This window comes from Agelaius phoeniceus, chromosome 19 (assembly GCF_051311805.1).
Source record: "Agelaius phoeniceus isolate bAgePho1 chromosome 19, bAgePho1.hap1, whole genome shotgun sequence".
Lineage (NCBI taxonomy): Eukaryota > Metazoa > Chordata > Aves > Passeriformes > Icteridae > Agelaius > Agelaius phoeniceus.
In genome coordinates, this window is record NC_135283.1 from 4,622,597 (window position 1) to 4,645,862 (window position 23,266).

Genomic DNA, 23,266 nt, shown 5'->3' on the forward strand with positions numbered 1-23,266 from the left:
TTGGTCTTGAGATGAGAGCAGCAGCTTCTTTTTAAACTTCATTGATGTCTTTTTTTAAAAGCTACTTTATGGAAAACATCTTTGCTAGATGAAATAGATTTGGGACTTTTGAATTACAGACTTTGATTTTAAGCAGACATCAGATTTTCAGGCTGTTCCATTTCAAAAGGTGTGTGACACTTCAGTGCTTTAACACTGAGGCTTCTGAGCACCCATCTGGAGAACTTGGACACCCAAAGCCCATGGAAGTTATCCCTGTTGCCCTGCTTTTGACTGTCAAGGAGGATTTTAGTGCAGAAGCCTGTGGGTATTGGCACTGTGGTGACAGTGTAGTCCTGAAAAAGATCTGGAGCATGGCTGTGCTGGCAGACTCAAGCACTGATGGGCAAGAGTGTACCACACCTCTGTATAAGTGATTTTTAGTAATTCCTGTTTTTGCCTTACCCTCTATCTCAGCCTGGTCTGCTGACCAGACTGGAATCTATCAAGAGCTCTGAATTTGGGCCTGAAGCAGCATGTATGTTGTACAGAGTGAGGGTGCCTGCTCGCACACAGCTGGGTTTGGGAGATCTGTTTCATTTCTCCAAGGATGGAGAAGTTTGAGTAGATGAGATGCTGAACAGCACCAGGAACCTGAGAAGTGCTGGTGCTCCAGTGAGGGGGTGGATGCCATAGAAATGGTGTCTGTGGTGCTGGGTCCTGCTGCAGAGAGAGACTCGAGTCTGTCCTGCCTTGGGGAGCCTGGATTTGGATGTGCTCTGGCTGCCAGACCTGCCTGACCACTGCCTTAGTGCAAAGTTCTTTTCACTGACATTTCCCAGCCAGCATCTCAGAAGAGCTGCCTGAAAAAAAGGAAGGAGTTTATACCATGAAAAAGGAGAGGATGTGCTTGTTTCCTTCCAATTACAAGGAACTTTAAGCCTGATCTTTCCTTAGTTTGTTCTGTTTGGAGTGATAATCCCACGATTTTTCCTCTGGTTTGTTTCTTCATCTGTGATTTTCTTACTCCACCCCTGGTGATCTCATATCTGTTTAAATCTGAGACCTATTTCTGTGCACCATAATCCTTGTTGTTTTGTGACAGCTTATTGTATGCACATTCTATGTGCATCTGCTGCTCTGAACTGCTTGGTGTGTACCAAAGCAGGAGTTATTTTTACTGCTGTCAGTGGTGTTGAGCTTTGCAGCACTGGGCGTATCCTGCTCTGCATCCATGAAACAAGCAGCCTTCAGAGGGACCAGGGACTTGTGCTGCTGCTGGTGATGGAGAGGGCAGAAAAATGATGAGGTTCAGCCTGTAAAAACTGCTGGGTTTTTGAATGTCTGAGATGAATATGGGATTGAAAAACATAGCTGAAACAAATTCCAATGGGGAGAATGCACTGCTCAAATGTGTTTTCCAAAGGCTGTGGCAGGGAGATGTGTTATTCTGTCAGTGCTTTTTCTGCCTTTTCTCAGTTCCTCTTGCATTCTGATGGCTTCAGTGTGAGCTGTTGTCCCTGATGCCCTGCTGACAGACTGTGTCCATGTCCCTGGTGTGCCATGGGGAGGCTCTGAGCAGCTCAGGCTGCAGCTCTGAGGGGTTGGCCTGGCTCCCTGGATATGCTGCCCCAGAGCAGCTTTACACAAATTCTCTTTTCTCTTTTTAAATTCTCTTTACACAATTCTCTTTTAATTTCTCTTTTGAACTTTCCATGTTTCATTTTTGGTTTCTTGGGGACTTTCTTAGGGTGAGCTGGGGGTGTGTGTTGTGGGGGGTTTTTGCTAGCTCTGCATTAGTAGAGCTGGATCTTGATAGCAGTTTGAATTTCCCATAACTTTTTGGACACAAGAGTTAGGTATAATACTTACATGTGAGTTGCTTTTAATTTTTCAAAATTTTTTATTCTAATGCAGCCCATGAGTCTGCTTTTCTTTGTTGTCTTCACTAATGGCTCACAGTCTCCTTTTCTGTGGAGACAAGGGTTGAGCTTGCTGAGTGCCCCATGGCTGCCTCCTGAATTTGAGTGCCCCATGGCTGCCTCCTGAATTTGAGTGCCCCATGGCTGCCTCCTGAATTTGAGTGCCCCATGGCTGCCTCCTGAATTTGAGTGCCCCATGGCTGCCTCCTGAATTTGAGTGCCCCATGGCTGCCTCCTGAATTTGTCTTCCTCCTCAAATGTGATCTTGACTGCAGTTCCTCCAGGAGACAAGCTCTTGTCCAACAAGGTAAAGCAACAGGCCAGGCTCACTGAGGGCATGTGGAGGCTTTGGTGTTGATCCATTCCAGCTGTCTCTGGAGCAGAGGGTGCCCATCAGATCAGTTTGCAAGTACTGCCTGCCATTATTTGAACCTGGTGGCTTTTTTACCACTTTCTTGTGGAGCTTCTGTGAGCTGTGTTGTCTGAAGAGACATAAGGCCACTCCATCCATCCCTGCTGAATCCTGAAAAAATGCTGGAGCTGATGAAAGAGGCACATGCCCTCTGGAGATGGGGCTTCTTTGAGCAAAGGAATGTAGGTCATGGTTAAGTATATAAAATGAAAAGCTACTCCATTGTAGTGGCAGCATTTCACCACAATAATCCATGAGGTCCTTGAACAAATAGAAAACCTGGTCTTATATATGTGCTATTTAATATGACTCATTAAACAAGCCTAATTAAACAGCAGCTTCAGCCTTACTGAATGACATGGCACTTAGAATCCTTAAGGCTTTAGTGTTGCCATCCTGAGCAGCTCATCCTCCTGTGTGCCATGTTTTCCTGTCCAAATCATGGTTCTCTGGTGTCAGAGCCCAAGGCCAGGGTGGAGAGGAGCAGTGAGGTTTGAGGCCCTGTTAAGTGTCAGGTAGGATAAAGGTAACAGTGCATCCATGGCAGTCTGAGGCAGACAGGAGCTCTGGGGTAATGAGAGATGAATCCCAATGCAGGAATGACGTGGCTGTGTGGGAAGGAGGAGTTGCTCTGGTCACTGCTTGACTCTGTTGCAAAGGTATGTGTTGTAACATGCAGGGGACCACCTAATGCACACCTGGTAGGGGATGTATCCCCAAAAAATTCTGATAGGAAGATGAGGAATGCCTGTCAGCAGCAAGCCTCCGGCTGGTGGTTGTTATGCAGATGTTCGTGGTTGAGGATTTTTCAGTAAAGATTCTGCTGCATCAGGTGCTTTCTGTGTTTTGTGAGTCATTTCATATTCCTAGCAAATGTGTCCCTTTTGTGTATTTTTTTCTGTATACTCAACATACTTTTTAATCTTGATGTTATCTTGAGTACATGAGTACATACTTGAGTATATGCAGAGTGTTCACCTTTGCAGGGAGAGGTGCCATTTTCTTGGTGTCTTATGGTCCCAGTGTAACTGTGCACCTGGTTTTTCATAGGTACCATTGTTCAACCCCAGTGCTGCTGCATTTCAGTGCCTCATGGCACCGTACCTTGCATATGCCTGCAAAGCTGAGCAACCTTTTAAAGTAAAAATCACTGTTGTAAGCATAGGAGTGTCCTGGCAGTGCCTCGTGTGACTTGGTTGGAATTGCTGCTGGGGGTTGCATCTCCTGCTCAGGAGCCTGCCACATCTGAGTAGTGTAGAGTGGCAATTAATGAGCAGGGGCAGTTTTAAGGAGCAACTTAGTTTGTGTGTTTAATTAGGAATGACAGGCCATATAATGCAGCCTAAGGCTTATCAACCCATGGATCCTTCCCAGAACATGGCTGGGGCTCAGCACCTCAGAGCAGTTGTGCTTACTGTTGTGCTGATGCTGTTCAGTTCATGCCATGTCACTCTTCAGCAACTCTGAAATCTGCTGTCCAGTCATTCCTTCCTCAGTCACAGGCCTGCAGCTTTGTCCCTGTTTCAAGGCTTTTCAGAACAGTCCTCACTCAGGCATTTTGTCAGTGCTGGGTAAAGGCAGATTCAGTTAATCTCCATTTTTCAGAAGAGAAAGAGGCAGAGCACTCTTCCAGCTCCCAGGGGAGCAGAGCCCTCTCAGTCATCTTGCAAGGGTGTTTTCATAGTGTTTGCAAATCTGCTCTACCTGTGTTTATGGCTCAATGTTTCAGGGTTGTGATGAGCTGAAATCCCTCTCTTATAGCTGAAGTCATTAAAGCAAAGAACTTGTTATGTATGTACAGCACATAACAGAATCTGGTGTTAAAGCAAAATACCCACTTATCTGCTGTATATGTGCATAGCAATATATCCTCAAAAAAGGTAATTTTAGGAAGTAGGCATCAAGTGAATTACAGTTCCAGGAAATATGGGGCTTGCTGTCAAGGGTAACAGGCTTGGCTTAAGAAGGTAAAATTTATTTTGCAGAGGAGACTATTGATTAGTTGTTCACCAGACTGTTTTTTATTGTTTGATGTGTAGATGCAAAGGCATCCAGATGTACAAAGCATGCACTTGGAGTCAAGCCACTGCCAGGACAAGGATCAGTGGCTTTGTAATGGATTAGCTTTATCTTTCATCCTTAGTATTTTTTCTTCTTGGTTAAGATATTTGCTGTTAGGTACAGTGCAAGACTCTGTATTGCAACTGTACTAGGACCTGGTACCTCCCTGCTCTGAAAGATGCTCTGGATGCTTTTTTTAGAGGGGAAAAACAGCCTCTCACTGCCTGGCCATGTGGCAGAGCTGCTGACTTTGGGCAAATGGGCTTTTGGTGCTTCTTGCCTGTGCTGTCTGGAGTGAGCACTTACTCCTCTGAGGGCATCTCAGCAGAGCTGCTTACATCCAGTTAGGTTACACCTGAGAGAGTCCTCAGAGGCAGGGAAGGTGCTTGAGATGAAAGACCTTGGCTCATCTCAGGCATTAGGCTGAGCTGGCACATCTGAAGGAGGGGTGGGAAGGACAGGAGGGGAACAAATGCACTTTGTAAATGTGAAACATTTGACAGTTTCCAAGTCAAACATGACATCTCCAATCATGTTTTAGCATCTTCTCTAACCAGCTCTGCACTGAAATACCTTACAGGTGATGTTACTGTGATGTTTGTGACATTGGGCCAAGAAGACACTAAAGAAATTTTCCTGCTAGAAGCAGCTTCCTGCTCTGTATGCAAAGTGAAAGATGCAGCAAAGCATCCCTTAAAGCAGTTATAAACTCCAGTTTGGAAAAGCCTGTGCCTTGTGCCTTTACTCTTTGACATTTATGGGGAAATAGTCAGCTCTGAGGTGAGTTCTGCTAACAATCAGTCTCACCTTGCTTGCCTGTAAGAGGTGACCTTTCAGAAATGTTTTTAGTGAAGGGGCAGTTCCAGGTCTCTCAGAAACACTCCTCTTGTTAAAAATGGAATATTTCACAGCTTCCTGGTTGGTCTAGAAGTATGTTACTCCCCTGGGGACTCTTCAGATGCTGGGTCTCCTAAACACTTAAGGTTTCCTTGAAAACTGGATTGGAGTATCCTGGGAGATATTTTTCCCAGTGATTTGTGATTGCTTTGTAGCTGTTGGGCTGTAGAGCCTGTGCAGAGCAGAGGAGCATAAAGATGTATTCCTGCAGGAATTTTGTAGCTGTCTGTTTGTTATGTCCAGAGGAAAACAACACTGGCAAGGATTCATGCACATAGAAAGGATTTTGCCTTAAAAGATGTGTAGAGGAGAACTTAATAATCTACCTTGGAGCAGGTTTAGAATGGGAACTGTGTGTACACTGTACAAAACCAGGGAACATCTGGCTTGATTACTCCTGTGGTTCCTGTGCCACTGCTGTGAGTGTTTACTTACACCAGGGGCTGGGTGAGTTCTGTGAGCCATCTCTAGATGTGCTGCTTGGTTGCTTAGTTCCCAAGGAAGAGATGGGGAGAAAAGAAGATTCCCCGAGCTATAAGCTTGAATTATTGCCACATCAAATATGCTGCTGAATAACTGAACCTGCAGAGTAATGTGGAGAGGAGAGTGGTGTTTCCATGTGGATGTTGAATCTTCTGCTGGGTAAATGCTGTGTTGTCTCAGGGTGCTGGCAGAATCTGGAGAGCTTACAGTAAATGGTTTAGAAGTCAGCCAAGAAAACACCTGAAGGCAAAATAATACAGGAGTGTTATGATGACATTGATGAGTTTTAAATATGGTGTTGAAAGCTTTGTGCTCTGGCTGAGATGGGAAGGAAAAAAAAAGTCAGTCCAGTGGACTTAGCTGTGCAAGGGGGGAGAAACAAGGTTTTGCTCCAAGGGTATTAAGTTAAACTCTGCAGGGCTTTTATATTTCTGTCTCTATTGTATCAGAACTGTCACTGGTTCTTGTTGAGATTTTTCTCAGATTTTTTGAAAGGAAGTGAAAGTTGGTTGCTTTTGTATTATGGAGTGTATAAACAGAAGGCAGTGAATTAAACTACTATGCCTGGGAGATGTTTTGGTCTTCCCCCAGCCATTCTGCAGGTGGTGGATCCACCCCTCACAGAAAGGGATGTCACAGTGTAGGGGTTGCAGAAATCCAGTCATTAAATAGCTGAGCTTCTGTAGCTCGGTGTATGTATTCAGTAGGGGCTGTTCCTCCTTTTTGTAATGGCCAATACAGCATTTATGTATGTGGGGGATAACTGAAACTCTTTCAGTGAATAGAAAATGCAGCTGAGGTTTTTTGGGCAATGATGCAATTGTGCTGCATTGTCCCAGTAGCATTCACATACTCTTCTGCAGTGTGAGCTGGGGGAGTGGCTTTGCTGTTTATCAGAAATAAATGCATGCACGGGGTACCCACACTGTCACTGAAATTTGGGTGGATTCTCTCTAGCATTCCAGAGGTTGTTTCAGCTGCATGTAAAGGCATTGATTGTGTTTTTTTTTTTTAAGGAATGTATGACTTAACTGTGGATACAGCTGGCTCAGGAGTGTTATTTAACAGGAAGCCTTTGCTGAATGCTTGCTCTGCCTTGGAGCAAGCATTGGCTATTGTACCTCTAAAGCAGTGTTTGCCTTTGCTCTGTGCCAGGAGGGAGAGAGGTGACCCCAGACCTCTGCCCTGGCTGTGGCCCCATAAGGGGACAGCAGCACTGGTTTCCTTGTCAGCTAAATTTGAGTGTCCCCAGAGTGTTTTTAATCACTGGCTGTGGAAACTATCCCCAAAGCCAGCCTGAGCATCCTGTATTTCTTAGCTAAGCCAGCCAGGTCCTGATCTGCCTCTGGAATCCTCCTCTCCTCGGGCTGCAGGCATTCTGTCTGTCCATGCAGTGTTCCTCCTGTGTAACAGAGGCACTGCAATGTGTTTGGGGAGTGTGTTCTGCATGTGAGATCAACCAGCAATATTTCTCCAGGGGGATGCTCTGATTCCAGAGCAGGCATGAACCTCAGAGAAGGTGCAAGGGAGGCTGGGCAGCTTCGTGCACTCACTGCCTGGGATTGACTTGGGAATGTGGCATGACACAGCATTTGCTGTGCTTTCAGCTACAGCTATTTATACATTGCTTTTCAGGGTTATTTTGTCTCCTCTAGGAGATTCTGTACTTGATAAAATATTCTTGCTCAAGTTTATTAAATTTTCTGAAGTTCTTAGACCTATTTGAGCATTTTAGCTCTGTGGCAGTGCTCTAGCTCTGGATCCAAACAGGGCTGAATGTGAGGGAATTTTTTCTCTAAGATATGTCTGGACTCAGTCCCCTAAAGTAATTTGACCTGCAGACTGGACTTGCATTGAGTCTCGTATGTAAACTAAAACAGGCACGCTAGGGATTTAAGGGTAACACACTAATATCTTCCCTAGGAGAGAAAATTGCAGTAATTGTGGGGGGAAGGGACTCCTGTGAGGGTGGTAGTGGAGGCTCTAGGTGAAAGAAAGGGAAAGGAGAGTGGGCTGTATTACACTAACCATCCTGTGTCAACCTCCTACGTTCGGGTGTCGCATGGCTGACATCCTATCAAAGAGCTCTGGCTGTGTCCAGAATTTTAAGCAGCTTTATAAATAGTGTTGCTCAAACTGCCTGTGTGTGCAGAGACTGTGAACGACTGGGGTAGACCAAAATATTATTGGTTTAATTTTTGAACCAGTCCAAAAATGGGAGCAAGAAAGAGTAGAAACCTGAAGTGTAGGATCAGCCGTGGATTATCTCATTCCTCTGCAATGCTAAGTGTACATCTGGGGGGTCTGTGAGAGAGGCAGCATTGCTGGAGATGGCAGGCTGTGAGACTTGCAAGGCATGAATATGTGAATCTTGTCAAGGCATCTGAAACCATTCTTTCTCTCCTACTTGCCTGACGTCTTCCTGCTTGCAGGTTATGCTGTGTCTGAATAATTGTGAACAATTAGAAGCTAATTTAAATGGCTGGTTTGTATTCACAGCAGCAGCAAATGAGCTAACCAGCTGGAAAGCAGACACGGTGATTTTCTGTTGATATGTCTCCCTCTTGTTGTTCCCTGGCAGTTTTTGCAAGGTGGATTTTTTGCCGTGGGCTAATGAGTTTCTCCTGCACGCTGCTGACCTGATTGCAAAGGGGAAGGAGGATGCTTTGTGCCCTAGCACAGAGTTACCACCAACCCAGCAGAGTCCAGTTTAGCTCAGCAAAAGAGCCCACCATGCTTTGCTCCAGGAATGTGGAGCAAAAGAGTATTTTTTATGGATACACTCTTTACTTCTCCTCTCAAAGATGTAGAAAGGTGAGGTACATTGTTGTGCCTCGGGAGTGAATTGGCCAGCAAGAGTCACCCAGATTTCCTCACAGCATCCTTTTGATCCTCTGAAAGGCAGATGGAGATCTAAGCAGCCCCACTCTTTCCTCCAGACCTGGCATGTGCCCCAAATGCAGCTCAGAGTGGCCAGTGACTAATTTCTGTGCTGCTGATGCTGTCCAGATGGCATCCCCATCCATCCAGGTCCAGCAAGAACCTGGAAAACCTGTTGCATATTAACTGCCACCTCCCTCCCAAGGCAACAATTTGGAGAATTCTTTTGCTTCAGGTAAATGAAAGAGCTACTGGACAGGCTATTTTTGCACACAAGGAGGAACACAGCTTAACTGGCAAGTTAAAACAGTGGGCTGTTGGGAATGCTGGGAATCCAGACTGAAATGGGAATCTCTTCTTCCTATCACAGTGGGTGGTGTCAGCATCCATGTGAGCTCCTCAGGGGAGTTTCTTCTAGCAGTGAAATGCATCTCCCTTAGAGCTTCTCAGATGCTGCCAGAAGAGCTGCACAGCCTTTGCTTTCACCTGCATGGTCAGATGTTGACCAGGGTCTCTGCAGCCTTTCCTTAGTCCTGCTGGAAGCAGGCATCTCTTGACACACTTGGGGCTTTGGGGCTCTGTGGAGCTGCTGGGTTCTCACAGCAGTTTCTTCCTGGGGGCTGCTGCCTCTCTGATTGTACCTTGGGTTTACTGCAGGAGTGTTGAGCAGCCTCTGTGAGCAGTGTTGGCTGATGGAGAGGCAAAATGTTGTCCACTTTGCTGCTTGCTGCTCTCAACCAGCTCCTCCTGTGCCTGTAACTCTGGTCTCCTGTGGTTTTCCTCAGGTAACAGTGCCATCTGGTGCTGGAGCACTGCTCTTGGTCAAGCTTTCCTCAAGTACTCAGGCAGAGGTGATAGGAGAGCAGTATTGCTTTTTCTCAGCCACTTTACTGTAAGAAGGTGGGAGGGGGTGTCCTGTAATAATCTGTGCTTTGGGGACATTGCACCTGGACATGATCCTTTTGTCTTTTCTGTTTAACACTTGATGTTCCCAGAACTGCTCTACAGGAAGTCTGAGTACATGAGGCAAGAACTGTAAACACTGAGAAGGGAGGTAATTTTTTACTTAAAACTGCTGCTAAGAACTAAAATCCAACATTTAGATTAAATCCTGTAACTGGGGACATATTTGAAAGATTCCCTGTAGGACTATAAGTGACTTCCTAGTCACTAAATCTTCTCTTGAAAGATCTTTACACATTTTCTAGTCACAGCCATGTGCTTTTAAACTTTACCCTTCTATATCTTAATGCTGAGCATTATTATCTTCACTCTTTCTGAATTATTTTTACTTTATTGTTTTATTATTTTTATTTCCTCTAAAGCTTTGCAAACCTTTTTGCAGACACAGGGTTTGACTGTGTTCCCAGATGAAAGTCCTGGTTATTGGTTGATGGGAGTGAGTATATGGAATGTGCTGTTTGAACAAACAGCACTTGGTGACAAGGTTGGCAAAATTCAAACTCTTGTGTAATTTTTTTCTTTATATACCAGGTTGTCTTTGTTGCTTTACCCCTTTTTCAGATATCCAACCCAGGCTGGCACATGTGAGTGTGTGGTGGTGGTGTTGAGCGTTTACACACCAGTTAGAAAAGTGAGGCTGAGGATACTGAAGAGCTGAGAGTGGCTGTTGTTTATGCAGCTTTGCTTGTCTGCTTCCAGGATCCTCCTCTCTCCCAGCCACATTCTCTCTTCTGGGAAATGCTCCCAACCTACTTATTTTCCTTTAAATAATAACAACCCAGTAATCTTCCTGTTGTCTTATCTTCCTTCCCTTGAACTACTGCCTTGTACTTCTTTTTCAGAATGGTGTGTTCACTGGGCCAGGGAAACTGTGTTGTAGTGTTTTCCAAAATGTCATGTAAATATGCAGAACCACAGAAGTGATTTGTTGTCAGTAAAATAAATGTATTTCTTGGACAAGGGAAATCCAAGTAGAAGGTTTACTTTTGCTTAGCAAAGATTTCTGTTAAAGCCAAATTCTTCTGCTCCAAAGCACAGCTTTTACCCACATTATAACTACAGTGAAATTTTGTTTCATCCATTGATTTATTCAGACTTTTTAACTAGTTTCTACCTCTTGGCAAAGGAAAGTAGAATATTTCAGTGTCTTTCTGCCAGGAGGCTCAAAGGTGATATTTGTTGGGAGGAGGGGAAGATCCTGCATTGTTTGGCTGTGTCTGAAAGACCAGAACTTTGCTGTGGAAAGGGTTTTGTACTTTATTACCCAAAAATAATGTGGAAGGCAAAAATAAAAATAGCTTTTGTGGTCAGAAATATGAACAGGAACAAAAGTAGCTACAAGTCCATTGAGGATCAATGTGAAAATAGGGGAGACTCAGGAACCTTCAGCCTGCAGTTGGAAGGGACTCAACTGAGTGACTTCAGGTTTCTGTGTCTCCATAATATGTCATAAAGACAAATTACAGAGCTGTCACTTTGTCTTACAAGAGCTGCAGGTCCCCAGGGAGGCTTCACAGCGTTGGGAGATTATCAGAACTAATGACACAGCTGGATTTTGAAGCTGCTGTGTTACAAGGCTCCCTGCACCTCTGGCAGTGTCAAAAGGGAGCAGTGATGTGGAGGCAGTGATCTGGCTCTCATTTTTCAGGTTGCCTGCTCTCCTGTGGGTGTCACAGAGACTTCTTTGCTGCCTGCCAGGAACTCTCCTCTTGTTTACTCAGTGACTCTGCATGATGGCAGGTGCTGCCTGGCTCTGGCAGCCCTGGGTACAATTTGTGTGTAATTAGATAAAAAATCATGTTCCCTTAGTACAGGGGGCTTGGAGATTTGTAGGCATTCAGCTGGTGACAGACAAGTGTGTTTTAGTTTGTGCTGGCCTGGGGCTGGAAACTGCTGTGTTCATCCCTACCACTGATGGAATCTTCATGAGCTAATTAGGAAATTCTGCTTTAGGCCATGCCTTTTTCTTGTTTCCTGAAAAAAAAAACGTTCAAACTGTACAATCAATCCACAGTAGTTTGCAGGTAACAGGCACTACTTGGGGTTGGCTTAGTGTGAATCTCAGTTTGTGCTGCTGTGGATGTGCTGAATGTTGGATGATTGGCACATTGAGAGCTGCTGGTTGCATGAACAAAGGAATTGTAATCTGTGATCAGGTGACTGCCTGCAGGTAGAGCTGCTGGGATGCAAAGCTGTCTTGGTTTCATCTTGGCCTCTGTGAAGTGTTCTAAAACATTTATTTCAGATCAGGGGAGCATTTTAGCACCCCCACTGCCTACCCCAGTGCTGTCCTTCTGTCCCTGAAGTTAATCATCAACCTGACCTTTCACAGAGGGATGTCTTGCACTGCCCAAAGCAGCCTCATGAGCAAGCTTTTGGACTCCTGTGCAGAATACAGGAAACAAAGATCCTGCTCACTGTCCTTCCCCAGCTTGACCAAACCAAAGGAACTGTGTGTTCCTGAGTCACTCAAGGCTCTTCAGAGTTAGTTCAGTTGTTCATATTTGAACACATTTTTAATCTCCTGATGCAATTCCTAAGTAACTTAATATTTTCTCCTTTTGTGATTCTTTGAGTGCTTTCAGATGACAAGCACTATCATGATATAATAATGCAGACTGATGCTAAAGTGAAATGGGTGAAAACCTCCATGTGTGTACAGGTTGCCCAGAGAAGCTGTGGCTGCTCCATCCCTGGAAGTGTTTATGGTCAGGTTGGATGGGGCTTGGAGCAACCTGGGATAGTGGAAGGTGTCCCTGCCCATGACAGGGCTGGAATGAGATGGTTTTCAAGTCCCTTCAACCATCCTATGAATTACAGGTGTGAGTTACGTGGCAGAGCAGTGACCAGCTCAGTTCTCTGCTGGTGTAGGAAGCCACAAACTACTTTGACATGTAATACTTGTGCAGGTGAAGGTTTAGACCTTCCCCACAAGGGTATAGTTCTTCTGTAAGTAATGCAGGAGTCTCCACAGCCTCCTGAGACTTTGAATTTTTTGTCTGGAAGAGCCACAGACTACTTGTGCTTGCCATGTAGGAGTAGCCAGGAGGTGTCACAGGCAGAACTTTTGTACCAATCAGTGCAAAAGATTTATTTTCATATTTTTGCAGCTGCATCCCTCAAGGGTTGTTTTTAAAACCCTCTGTATTGTGTAGCTCATTGTTCAGCTGTTCTGGGTAGTTGAATTTTAGTTCTCAGGAGTATAAAGTTTCTGTTAGTCTGTCTTCTGTCCTATTTGCCCATCTTTCTTTCCCATAAAAATGCAATGTGGCTGGAAAACTCCAGTTGGAAGTGAAACAACATGTGCCACTTTAAATGTCACAGTGTGAATCAACTCTGAGCTTCCAGGGAATTCTCTGCTGTTGCTTTTTCTTCTCTCCTTGTTTTTCACAACTGCTCATGTGCAATGCAATCTGATCAATGTAACACAAGGCTTTCACTGGAGGTGAACTTTGGATATGAAACATATTTTGCCAACAGTAGTATGTGATGCCATTGGTAATGTGTTGATACTGAAAAGATATTAAAATATCTTGGCTTCAGATCTTCTGGGTCATTGAATTTCTGAACCTTTGTCATCTAACTTGGTGTATCCATGCTATATTTGGACAGCTGACTTGCTTTTTTAGACACCTCATGTAGATTTAAAATAAAAACAGCTTGTGTTGAATTCATTGCTACACTTCTGTTTTAGCTGTTTACCTGCCACAATATTTGGCATTTGTGGCTAGTCCAGATCATCAAAGTAAATTGCTCTGGTTTTGAGCTCTTGTCAGACCTTAGAGTTAAAAAACAAGAGCTGGGGGATGCTGAGTTGGGCTGGCTGCTGCCAGTTGTGCTCCCTCCTGCCCGCTTCCACGAGCACCCGTCCCACAGCCCTTCCAGTGCCAAGGCAGCTCTGGAGCTGCTCTGTTTTCTCCTGGTGTCTGGGGCTGGAGCTGCTGGTGGCCAGGAACTGCTTCATGTAGTCAGGAAGTTTCCTCTTAACCTCCAGTAAGAGCCTGGCAATGGTTCCAGTCACAAACCAGTGCATCTGATGGAGGTTTCCAAGCCACAGCTTCAGGATTGGAGGAGAAAAGGATCTGTTTGCTTTTGGGTTTAGAAACCAGGCATGGGAACTGTGGTACCTCATGTCCTGTTTCAGGTGCTGAGAGGCTCTCCAGGTCTTTCAAAATACCTCCAAGGAGTCTGTCTGTCAGTTCAGTGAATCAAGGTTTTACCTTTTTCCAGCACCAGGCATTTGGGTTTAGCTTTAACTGGTTATGAATGTGGTACTGAGTTTGGAGGGGTCTGGCATGCCTTGTTACCTGTTGCTGCAGTAGCTGCTTTCCCTGTGGTTTGCTCTTAACCTGTGGGGTTTCTTGTCTTCTGAGCATTGCTGTTACAAGTTTCCATGGCAACTTCCAAGCTCTCAAGTCGGTGCTGTCCATTCAAAACAGAATGCAAATGTGGTGATTGTAGGACAGTGACAGTCCTGGTGACCCTGGAGGAATGTCCCAGGGAGTGGATTAATTTTTAACTCCAGAACATTTCAGATATTGACTTGCCAGGAGAACTCTCCAGCACAGCTTAAAAAAAAACCCTCCATCTGTGTGAGTCTAAAGTTCTAGCTGTGGATGCTGGACAGAAATCAGGTACCTAGTTCATGTCTCCTCCATCACAATGTTTGTCCATTGTCACAAAAAGACAAGTATGACATGTTTTCTATGGCTAAAACCTTGGCTTAAATAAAAAGGAGACCAGAAAATAATAATACATCTAAAAAAAGGAATTATTATTTTTTCCCCTCACACTTTCTTTCTTAGTCCCATTGAGAGAATTCAAAATAGACTTCACAAAATTGCAAGTAATTTCTTCTTTTTTTTACTTTTTTTGTTTACAGTTGTAGGTGCAGAGCCTGGGATGAGAGCAGTGCTTGAAAAGAGATCAGTTACACAAGATGTGCAAGGGGAGGGTTGGGACCTGTGAGATGGGCAAGGAGCCCAGACTGAGCTGAAGTGACAGGTCTGTGCAGGTCACAGCCTGGCCTCTGCCCTTGTGGTGGCCACAAGTCCTTGTTTAAGTCAAGAGGCAGAAGCAGCTTTCATAACAGAAAATTCACTTCTGAGTCAGCAGGATGAACATCTTAACCATCAGCAGCAGTTCAGGTTAACATACAGAGTTTCACATCCAGCATTGTGCTTTCCTCCTTTTTTTTGTGGTGCCTTGTATTTTCATTTTTATAAGCAGATATCAATGTGTGTGTGCTGCTTTTTCTCCTCCATCTGTGGAGTTTATTTCCAGAGCTCTTGTTTTGGAGGATGAAATTCAGGATGTGTCTGGAATAGAAAGTGATGTTGTCACCACAGTGGTTGCGTTGGAGGTAGAGGCTGTGGGATCACACTGTCACCCTTGAGCAAATGTTATTCTTTATTGGTCAGTCACTGCAGTTCTTCAGGTTGGACAAGACCTTTGAGTTCAACCATTAATTCAGCATTGCCAAACCCACCACTAAATGATGTCCCCAGGTGTTACAGCTGCACATCTTTTAAATCCCTCCAGGGATGGTGACTCTGCCACTTCCCTGTGCCAGTGCTTGACAGCCCTTTTGATGAAGAAATTTTTCCTAATATCCAGTCTGAAGCTCTCCTGGCACAATGTGAGGTTGCTTCCTCTTGTCTTGTTACCTGGGAGAAGAGCCTGACCCCCACCTGGCTACAGCTTCTGTCAGGAGTTGTAGAGTAGGAGCAGATCCCCCCCGAGCCTGCTTTGCTCAAGGCTGAACCCCCCTAGTTCCCTCAACTGCTCCAGAATCTGAGACAGCACTGGCCAAGCATGAACCTTAACAGGGAGAGTTGGCATTGGCAGGCATTCCACTGCATCAGGTGCCCTCTCCCACAGCCAGGGTGCTCTCTGTTGCTGGGCAGCTGAGCAGAAATGCAGCTGTAAACCATGACTGATCCAGGTGGAAGCTGTGCCCCCACACCTGAGTGTGGAGTCTCAGTGCCAGGGTCTCCCATCCTTCCTGGTGTCCCAGTGTGGCTGAACCTGCAGTGCAGCTCAGCAGTCAGCCCCTCTGAAGGAAGGAATGTCCTGGCATGTTTGAGACTGAGCAACCAAGGACTGTGTGTTGATGCATTCAGGCTCCTGTCTGGGTTTAAACTTGTCCCCAGTTTCTGTTCTTGGGATGTTTGGAGCAGGGGACAGTTTTTTCATCCCTGTCTCCTGTGACAGTATTGTTTACCTGCAGTGCAATGTGGCAGTAGCAGACCAAAATGCTGTTTGCAGGCAGAATTACCACCCTCTGTTTCTCCTAAAGTGAAACACCAGCACTCCTGCCCCATGCAGGAAAGAAACTGTGGGAATAGGAAAGGAAGGGATGTGCTGGCAGTAAGTGTGAATGAGTTGTACTTTCTCCTTTGTTGGATAAAACATTCTGAGGGATGGTGACACTGGTGTGGGAGTGGTTTTGTCCACTGCTGGGTACCAATGATGTTATAAACAAACCTAAATTGCTAATTAATTAATTTAAGATCTGCTTTAGTTATGCAGGGATTTAAGCCACTACTGAGTATCTCCAGTACTCAGTTTGTTTGGATTCACACCACCCAGGGCTGCTTGTCCCTATATCAATCCCAGCAACTCCCATATTATTTGCCACTGAACTTCAGAAGTGATTGTTGCTTATTTACCTGCCACAATATTTGGCATTTGTGGCTAGTCCAGATCATCAAAGTAAATTGCTCTGGTTTTGAGCTCTTGTCAGCAGGGAGCTGTTGGAGAGGAAAATTGGCACCATATCTTGCATTTGTTCAAGGGAGTTGAGAGATTAAACCCAGAGAGTTACAGTGGGAGTTTAGCCCACCCCTGCCTGGGGATGTTTATACCTCGCTGCCAAATTGTTTGCTAAAGTGGGAATTCAGTTTTCTGTCACAGACATCTCTCTTAACCTCTGCTGTTAAACAAACAAAACCCAAACCACAAAGATTTTGTTTCAAATGACAAGTTTGTAATAAAAAAATTAAGCCAGTGGATGAAAGCAGAAAGCTCCCAAGGCTTAATGAGCTAATGTTCAGTGAAGTGTCTGTCCTTTCCCAGTCTGCCCAGTTCCAGGTGTGAGCCCTGATGGCTCCCTTATTTTGTTTGAGGTGAGATGACTCAGCTGAGAAGGGGAATGTGGTCCTGTTGGTGCTTGTTCTTTATGCAGAAAATCAGAATTTGTGTACTCCTCCTGCTGTGTGTGGTTTGAGAGCATCATCAGCCCTGCTAAAGTATCAGGTGTTCTCCAGATTGCAGCTGCTGCCTTTTGATGAGTAAATTTGCTGTGGTGCTCAGGCACTGATTCAGTGCTGAGCACCAAGAGCACCTGAATAGCAAAGGAAATAAATGGGGGCCAGAGCTGTTCTGCCACTTTTTTGCAGTCAAGGCCCTAAGGAACATAACTGACCCCAAGCTGGGTGTGTCACCCTCTTCACCAGGGTAAAATGTGTCTGTAGTGATGGGTGTATTTGGTTTGCCTTATTTAACATTTGTAATAGTGAATTTATTTTTTAAAAAGCAACACAAAACACATCTTGAGGAGGGAGCTCAGCTTGGCAAACAGGAGCATAGGATTCCTCAGAGCATCTCTGGAAACTGCTGTTTGTCATTCTTGGGGCTATTACTGAGGCACATGGCTAAAACATAAACCCAGCCATGTTAATACTGACTTTCATAGAGGTAAATATAGCAACTGTGAGGACCTATTTTAAAAGTGCTTCTGCAACAGAATTCCCTCAGTGCTGAGGGAGGAGGCTGTCCATCAATTGATGGTCACATTGCTCTGGGTGTGACAGAGGACAGGAAGAATCCCTGAACTGTTGTGTTCATCAGCAGCCATCCCAGCTCACTCTGGTTGGGTCTCTTGTGGGTTTTGAGTCTTTTGTGACATGACAGACCTGTGAAGTATTTATTGTTGATGCTGGCTTTCTGCCTCCTCCTTGGCTTGCTTTTTCTTGCCACTGAGACAGGTGGGTCTGGCACATGAAGCTGAAAATAGTGCTGCCTTTAAAAGCCAAGAGACCTGAAAATAGGTTAAATATAGTCCCCCTGTAGAGGAAGTTTTATGCTTTGCTTTGGGAAGGATTTGTATGATTATATTCTTGAGAAAGGATCACAAAATGGGAATGCTGCTGATTGACAGCTTCTGGGATTTACCAGCATTGAGTAACCCAAAGATAATGCTGCTGCTGCTGCTGGTTAACATCAAATCATCCTCATGATCTGGGTTCTTCAGAGGCTGCATCATAGGGAGCAGTGTGGCTGAGTGATGTGTTGAAACATAATGCATCAATTTAAGCCCTAATGCATTTTGAAATGAAAGTATCATCATTCACTTGGAGCTGTGCAGTGCGAATACTTCAGTTACAGTACCCAAACTGCTGCTCATGCTTGAGTACTTGCTGGAATGTAAATGTTGCAGCCTGATTCTGGATTTTAAAAGGCTGCTTATACAGTACTTACTTTAACAAATAATTTTAGAAAGCTGTATAAAAATTGATGTCTATCTATATACTACAGTGGGATGTGGGAGGCAGTGAAAACACTTTTACAATCTGGAAATGTGCTGTGGGCTTCAGGTTTGCCACTCCAGTGGGGTTCTGACTCCAGAAGTTGGGTCTAAAAGCCTGCCTGCCTGGGTCTCTTCCCCTCTTACTGAAACACACAGTCAAGAAGATGATAAATACTCAGGTCCTTTGATTTGATTCCAGATCCTGTTCTTGGATTATAGATTTGTCTAATGTAGTAAAGCAGGCTGTAAGCCAGGGAGTGGGTTAGGATGAAATGCTGACAGAGCACAGTGGAGTTCAGGCTGGGCTGAACAAGGAGAGGCCAGGAATGCAGCAGCAGTGGCACGGCTGGTTCTGAAAGTGACAGGTGAGAGAGGCTCTGTCCCTGATGGTGCACTCATGTGGCACTTCCCAGAGCACAGGGTGTGTAATGAGTGTGTTTGCAAGGCTCAGTGATGTACCAATGCAAATAACTTCTGGACCACTGAAATGCAAATGAGGCTTCTCCCTGCTCAGTAGAGGGAGATTTTAGCTGAGTTACTGGGAGGCTGAGCAAGCCTGAAATTGAAGTTCAGTCTTGTGGCCTCAGTAGGACATCATCCCTCATGTAGCATTCCAGTGTGTTCAATGGCAGCTGCATTTTGTAGTTTGAAGCTTGTTGAAAACACTTAATGAAATAGCCTGCAAGTAGTCTTGAGGTCACTGAAACAGCTGAATGAAGGGCCACTTTTGGAAGGACATCACTGGGAGATCCATCAAGTGATCCATTCCCTTTCCAAGAACACTCCTGGTGCCCACAGGTCTGTGAGAGCTGCTGTAGGGTACATAAGGATGTTCCAAGCACATCCTTTGTTCCCAGAATGAGCTCTTTGCCAGCAAGTGCTTTAGCAGGAGCTGGAGTCAGCAGTGCTTTGACTTTATCCATCTTATTAACAAAACATCTTATGGATGTTTTGTTACCTGCTGTGTACCTGAGAGCTTCTCAGTACAGAAACAGCCATTTCTTTTCCTTTTTTTCCAAGACAAGTTCTTGCTGCAGTGGATTTGTCACCTATTCCCTGCCAGCCAAGACTTTTACTGTACAGGACCTTGCTTTGTGTCCCAAGCCAAACAGGCTTTCCACAGATATTTGGGAATATCTTGGGTGAAAAATGTGCAGGATGAGACACAGAGCTGTGGTGTGATGTGCTGCTTTGTGTGTCTTCTGTCGTCTCTACTACATAAACTGGATGTGGGTAGGAAATAATGCGTGGTGCAGGCAGAGGGAGAGGAGAGGGAGACTTGAGGGGATGAATGAGTCAATGTCTGCACCCTTTTTGATGTGTCTGCTGACTTAGAGCACAGTCATGGATGGATCCCCTGGTTGCTGATGTCAGATCTGTCAACTGGATTTTGCAACTGTGCCAAGGGGATTAACTCTGTGTGTATGGAAGCGCCTCAACATCCTCCACTGCAATCCTCCTCAGTCTGGAGGATTGGGATACTGTGCATTTGTATTTGTCATGTTATTTCTGACTGAGTTTCATCTGGGGTCAGCACTAAAGCCAATCTCTCTCTCTCTCTCTCCTTAGCTGAAACTTGAAGATCGCTCAGTGGTCCCTCGAGATGTGGTCAGACACATGAGCTCCAGTGTAAGTGCTTTTCTTCCTTTGTCCTTTTTGATTGTGATACTGCTGCATGGATTTCTAGGACTTGCCAAATTGCCTGAATGGAGCTGGACAGTAATGCTTGGAGCATGTTCTATATTTAGAGTGTTGGATAGACTTAGCTGCCTCCAGTGAAAGTGGAATTTTGCTAAGGCTGCCTCTCTACAGTTGCATATCTGTAAAGGTCTCCTGAGCAAGCAATCCTGGGCAGGAGACAAGAAGCCTATCTACCCTGCCATTATTAAAGTTTTACATTTATCCATTCTGGGTTGTGGGGACTGTGGACCTGCTCTCCCAGTAAGAGGGAGATTGGAGTGGGGGCAGGTCCCAGTTCCACTGCTTGCCTTTGCCTCTTTGTGTGCCCTGGTAGAGAATTTGGGGGAATATTTTCAGACACATCTCTCAATCTACAGTAAGCAGCATTTTTTCCAGCTTCTCCCAAAAATTCAGCAAACCCAACACTGCTGGAACATCCAACACAGCTAGGTTGACAGAAAGCAAGCTGGTTCCTGAACAGCAGCTGATAATTGTTCCCTTTGCTCTTTCTGGATGCTGTTCTATGTCCCAGCCCCTCTGTTCTAGTTGTATGGCACTTGTGCCTATCAGAGATGTGTGGATTTGGGTTTTGTGTAGGGAATACTGGGGAGATTGTTGAGTATTGATGATCAGATGGGATTTGCACTCTTTAGGAGCTCAGCAAGGTTGGCAATTTCTTGCTGTGGCTCAGAGCTAACCTCTAACCCTGAGCCATATGGCCCTGCCATGTGCTTGCCTCTTCTTCTCTTGACTTGCTTCCAGCAATGTGGCTACCAAGGCTGTGCTGAAGGAAGCAGCTGGCCACTAACTGCTGCAGTTGCACCACATGGTGTACAGCCTGGTACAGGGACAGAGAAGGCTATTCTCTGACCTCTCTGCCTTGTTTGGGTTTTTGTTATTTTTAGATAAAGCTTTTTTTGTCAATTAATAAAAGTAAACCCACCCCCTTTTTCACAGAATATTACCAAAAAAAAAAAAAAAAAAGGAATGAGAACCTTGAAGAATAATTTGAAAATTGCTGAAGCAAAGTATTTCCTTAAGAAATTTAATGGTTGTTTGAAGTGGAAATTTGAAGTCAATGTATTTTTCTAAAACTGCAGCTTTATGGAAGAGTTCTCATCCAAAACAATGAACAGGTAGAAACTGGAATTATAGGCTGTTATTAACACTGTTGTACCTGGCACAGCTGGAGCTGTCAGAATGTTCTTCTCACTCGGGGGGATGCTTTGAGTCCTGTCTCTCAGCTGTTTGTTATCCAATGCTTCTTAAAGTCATTTTAAGCTTTCAGGACAGCAGGTTGTTCTCCTCTTGGCAAACATGGATGTGCTGCTTTTGTTTGCAATTTCCATTCTCATTTGAGCAGAAATTGGCTCCCCTGGCTTGCTGCACATGCTTTGGTAGATATATACCCAGCAGTTGTCTTGCATGTTCATTTTTGTTGGTTTGCATGTTTAAATAATGGTATTTGCTTGACCCTTGTGCCCAGTAACTTCAATTTTATAATTGATGGAATGGTGAGATTATAACTCAATTTCTTCTCTTTGTTGAAAAGCGTAACAAATCTGAGGACGACTTACATGTCCTCACTCTCAAATGTTTCTAAATGTTAGTGGGGGTAAATTAAACAATAAGCCCCCTTTATTCCAAAGAAAACCTTCACTTGCTAACAGATCTATTCCAAAAATTACAGGAGCATTTAAAATAGAAAACCTGCAAGTGTCAGCCTGCCAAATTCAGGATGTGGGATGGTTGCCCTGCGCCAGTTGGCCTGGCAAGTGGAGAATGTGGAACTTATTCTGTATTCAACACACTCTCTTAGGGCTTGTTTTTAACCTTGAGCCAGAAGGACTCAAAATCCTCTGTTCCTCAAGAGAGGAGAGCTGACTCAAAATCCATGTGCTTCTCATTGAGCACTGAGTGTGGGAAAAGACTGCTTCAGGGGGAAATGCATAAAATGAGATCATTTTCACTGAATGCAGTTGGGCCTGAAAGTCTAATCCAGCTGGATGAGAAGCAGGAGAAGTGGCTGAGGTAATTTTTCCAGGTGATATGCTAATTTGGGGAAAAGGTAAGAAGTAGGTCTGTAATCTGTCAGACACCTGGGTTTTGTTGTTTCAAAGGATTCTGGGCTATGCTGTTCCTTTGAAACAAAAGAATTAAGGTGGTGTAAAGATCCTCTCATTAGAAAAGAGAGTGATGAGGGAAAGAGTAGAAGGATGGGAGGTAGAAGATGTGGGATTGATGGCTGTGTTTGCAGAGCTGCTGAGCTCTTGGATGGGAGGTTGCTGGTCTGCCTTAAAGCCTTGTCTCTGATGGGGAATGGATCAATTCACTGTTATCTCCAGTGTGGTGCATGATGTCAGGGTACCAGAAGAAGCAGGAACAAGGTCTAGGGGAGTGGACTCAGTTGTGGAGTGAGTGAGGCTTGAACCCATCAGCTCTCCTCACTCAGTTCAGTCACTTCCCTTTTCCAGTTCTGCTGTTGGAATTGATGGAAATGGATTTTTGTAACAGAGCTGTGAAATGTCAGCTCGTTCCATTTGGCCCCTCCTTTAATGGGATCAGCTAATGAAAGGATGGGTGTGTTTGAGCTGTGCCCAGCTGAGGACCTGCCCTGGAAGATGAGACAAGTTGGCAATGTCTCTTTCTGGGACTGCACTGCTGAGCACTGCTATAAACTCAGAGTGATTCAGCAGAACCCCTCAGCCTGCAAATCTGCGTCCTCTGTCACAGGCTGATGTTTCATGTGACAGGGAAATAAGTGAACTCATAATAAAGGAAGGTTCAGTGGCAGATGAGGGAGGAGAACTTTGATTTGACAGCCCTGTAGGTCCTGGGGCTGCTCACAACATTGATCTCTGCTTTCTTAACCACAGACAGGGCTCTGCACTTGCTCAAGCATTTTATAACTGGAAGGAGAAGCAAGGGCTGAGCTAAACCTGTTGCTCTTGGCCATGACTAATAGCACCCAGCTGTGTTAGGTGGGAGGCACCTTTAGGGTGGTGCAGGTGCCTTCTCCATGGGGAAACTCTTTTAGAGAATAGGCAGAAGGGTGCTGGAGCACATCAGTCACTCCAGTCCTGGTTTTATTGCTTGCTGTACTTTCACCATCCATTAAAGGGATTTTAGACCAGGAGACAATATGATCCACACAAATCACAGGTGGTGGATTGTATCATGTCTCAGAGCTGCTGTCATGTTGGCTGCTGATAAAGGAAAAAAAATTAATTTTGAAATGCACAATGTAGGGCAAGGAATTTGTTTCTGGAAGGCTTTTTGGTTCTGACTAACAAATAGTCTAAAACACAGGGCCTGAACTGCAAAGCACAGCCAGAGGATGGTGTGGGTATACTTGTTTTAGCTGACTCTGGAGGAAAAGCAGGGCAGGTGGCTGTGCTGCAGCCTGCAGAAGCTGTGGGTTTGTTGAGCAGGTGCCACTTCTGAGCAGGCCTCACTCAT

The 23,266-nt window shown here is 44.9% G+C and overlaps 1 protein-coding gene across 2 annotated transcripts in view; it reads left to right on the plus strand.

Annotated features, from left to right (window-relative positions):
• UBE2O (ubiquitin conjugating enzyme E2 O) overlaps positions 1-23,266 on the plus strand; it is a 62,543-nt gene that overhangs the window by 13,967 nt on the left and 25,310 nt on the right. For both annotated transcript variants that reach the window (XM_054645357.2, XM_054645358.2), the window contains exon 2: positions 19,697-19,756. In XM_054645357.2, the coding sequence (XP_054501332.2) occupies positions 19,697-19,756 (60 nt within the window). The remainder of the gene's footprint in view (positions 1-19,696; positions 19,757-23,266) is intronic.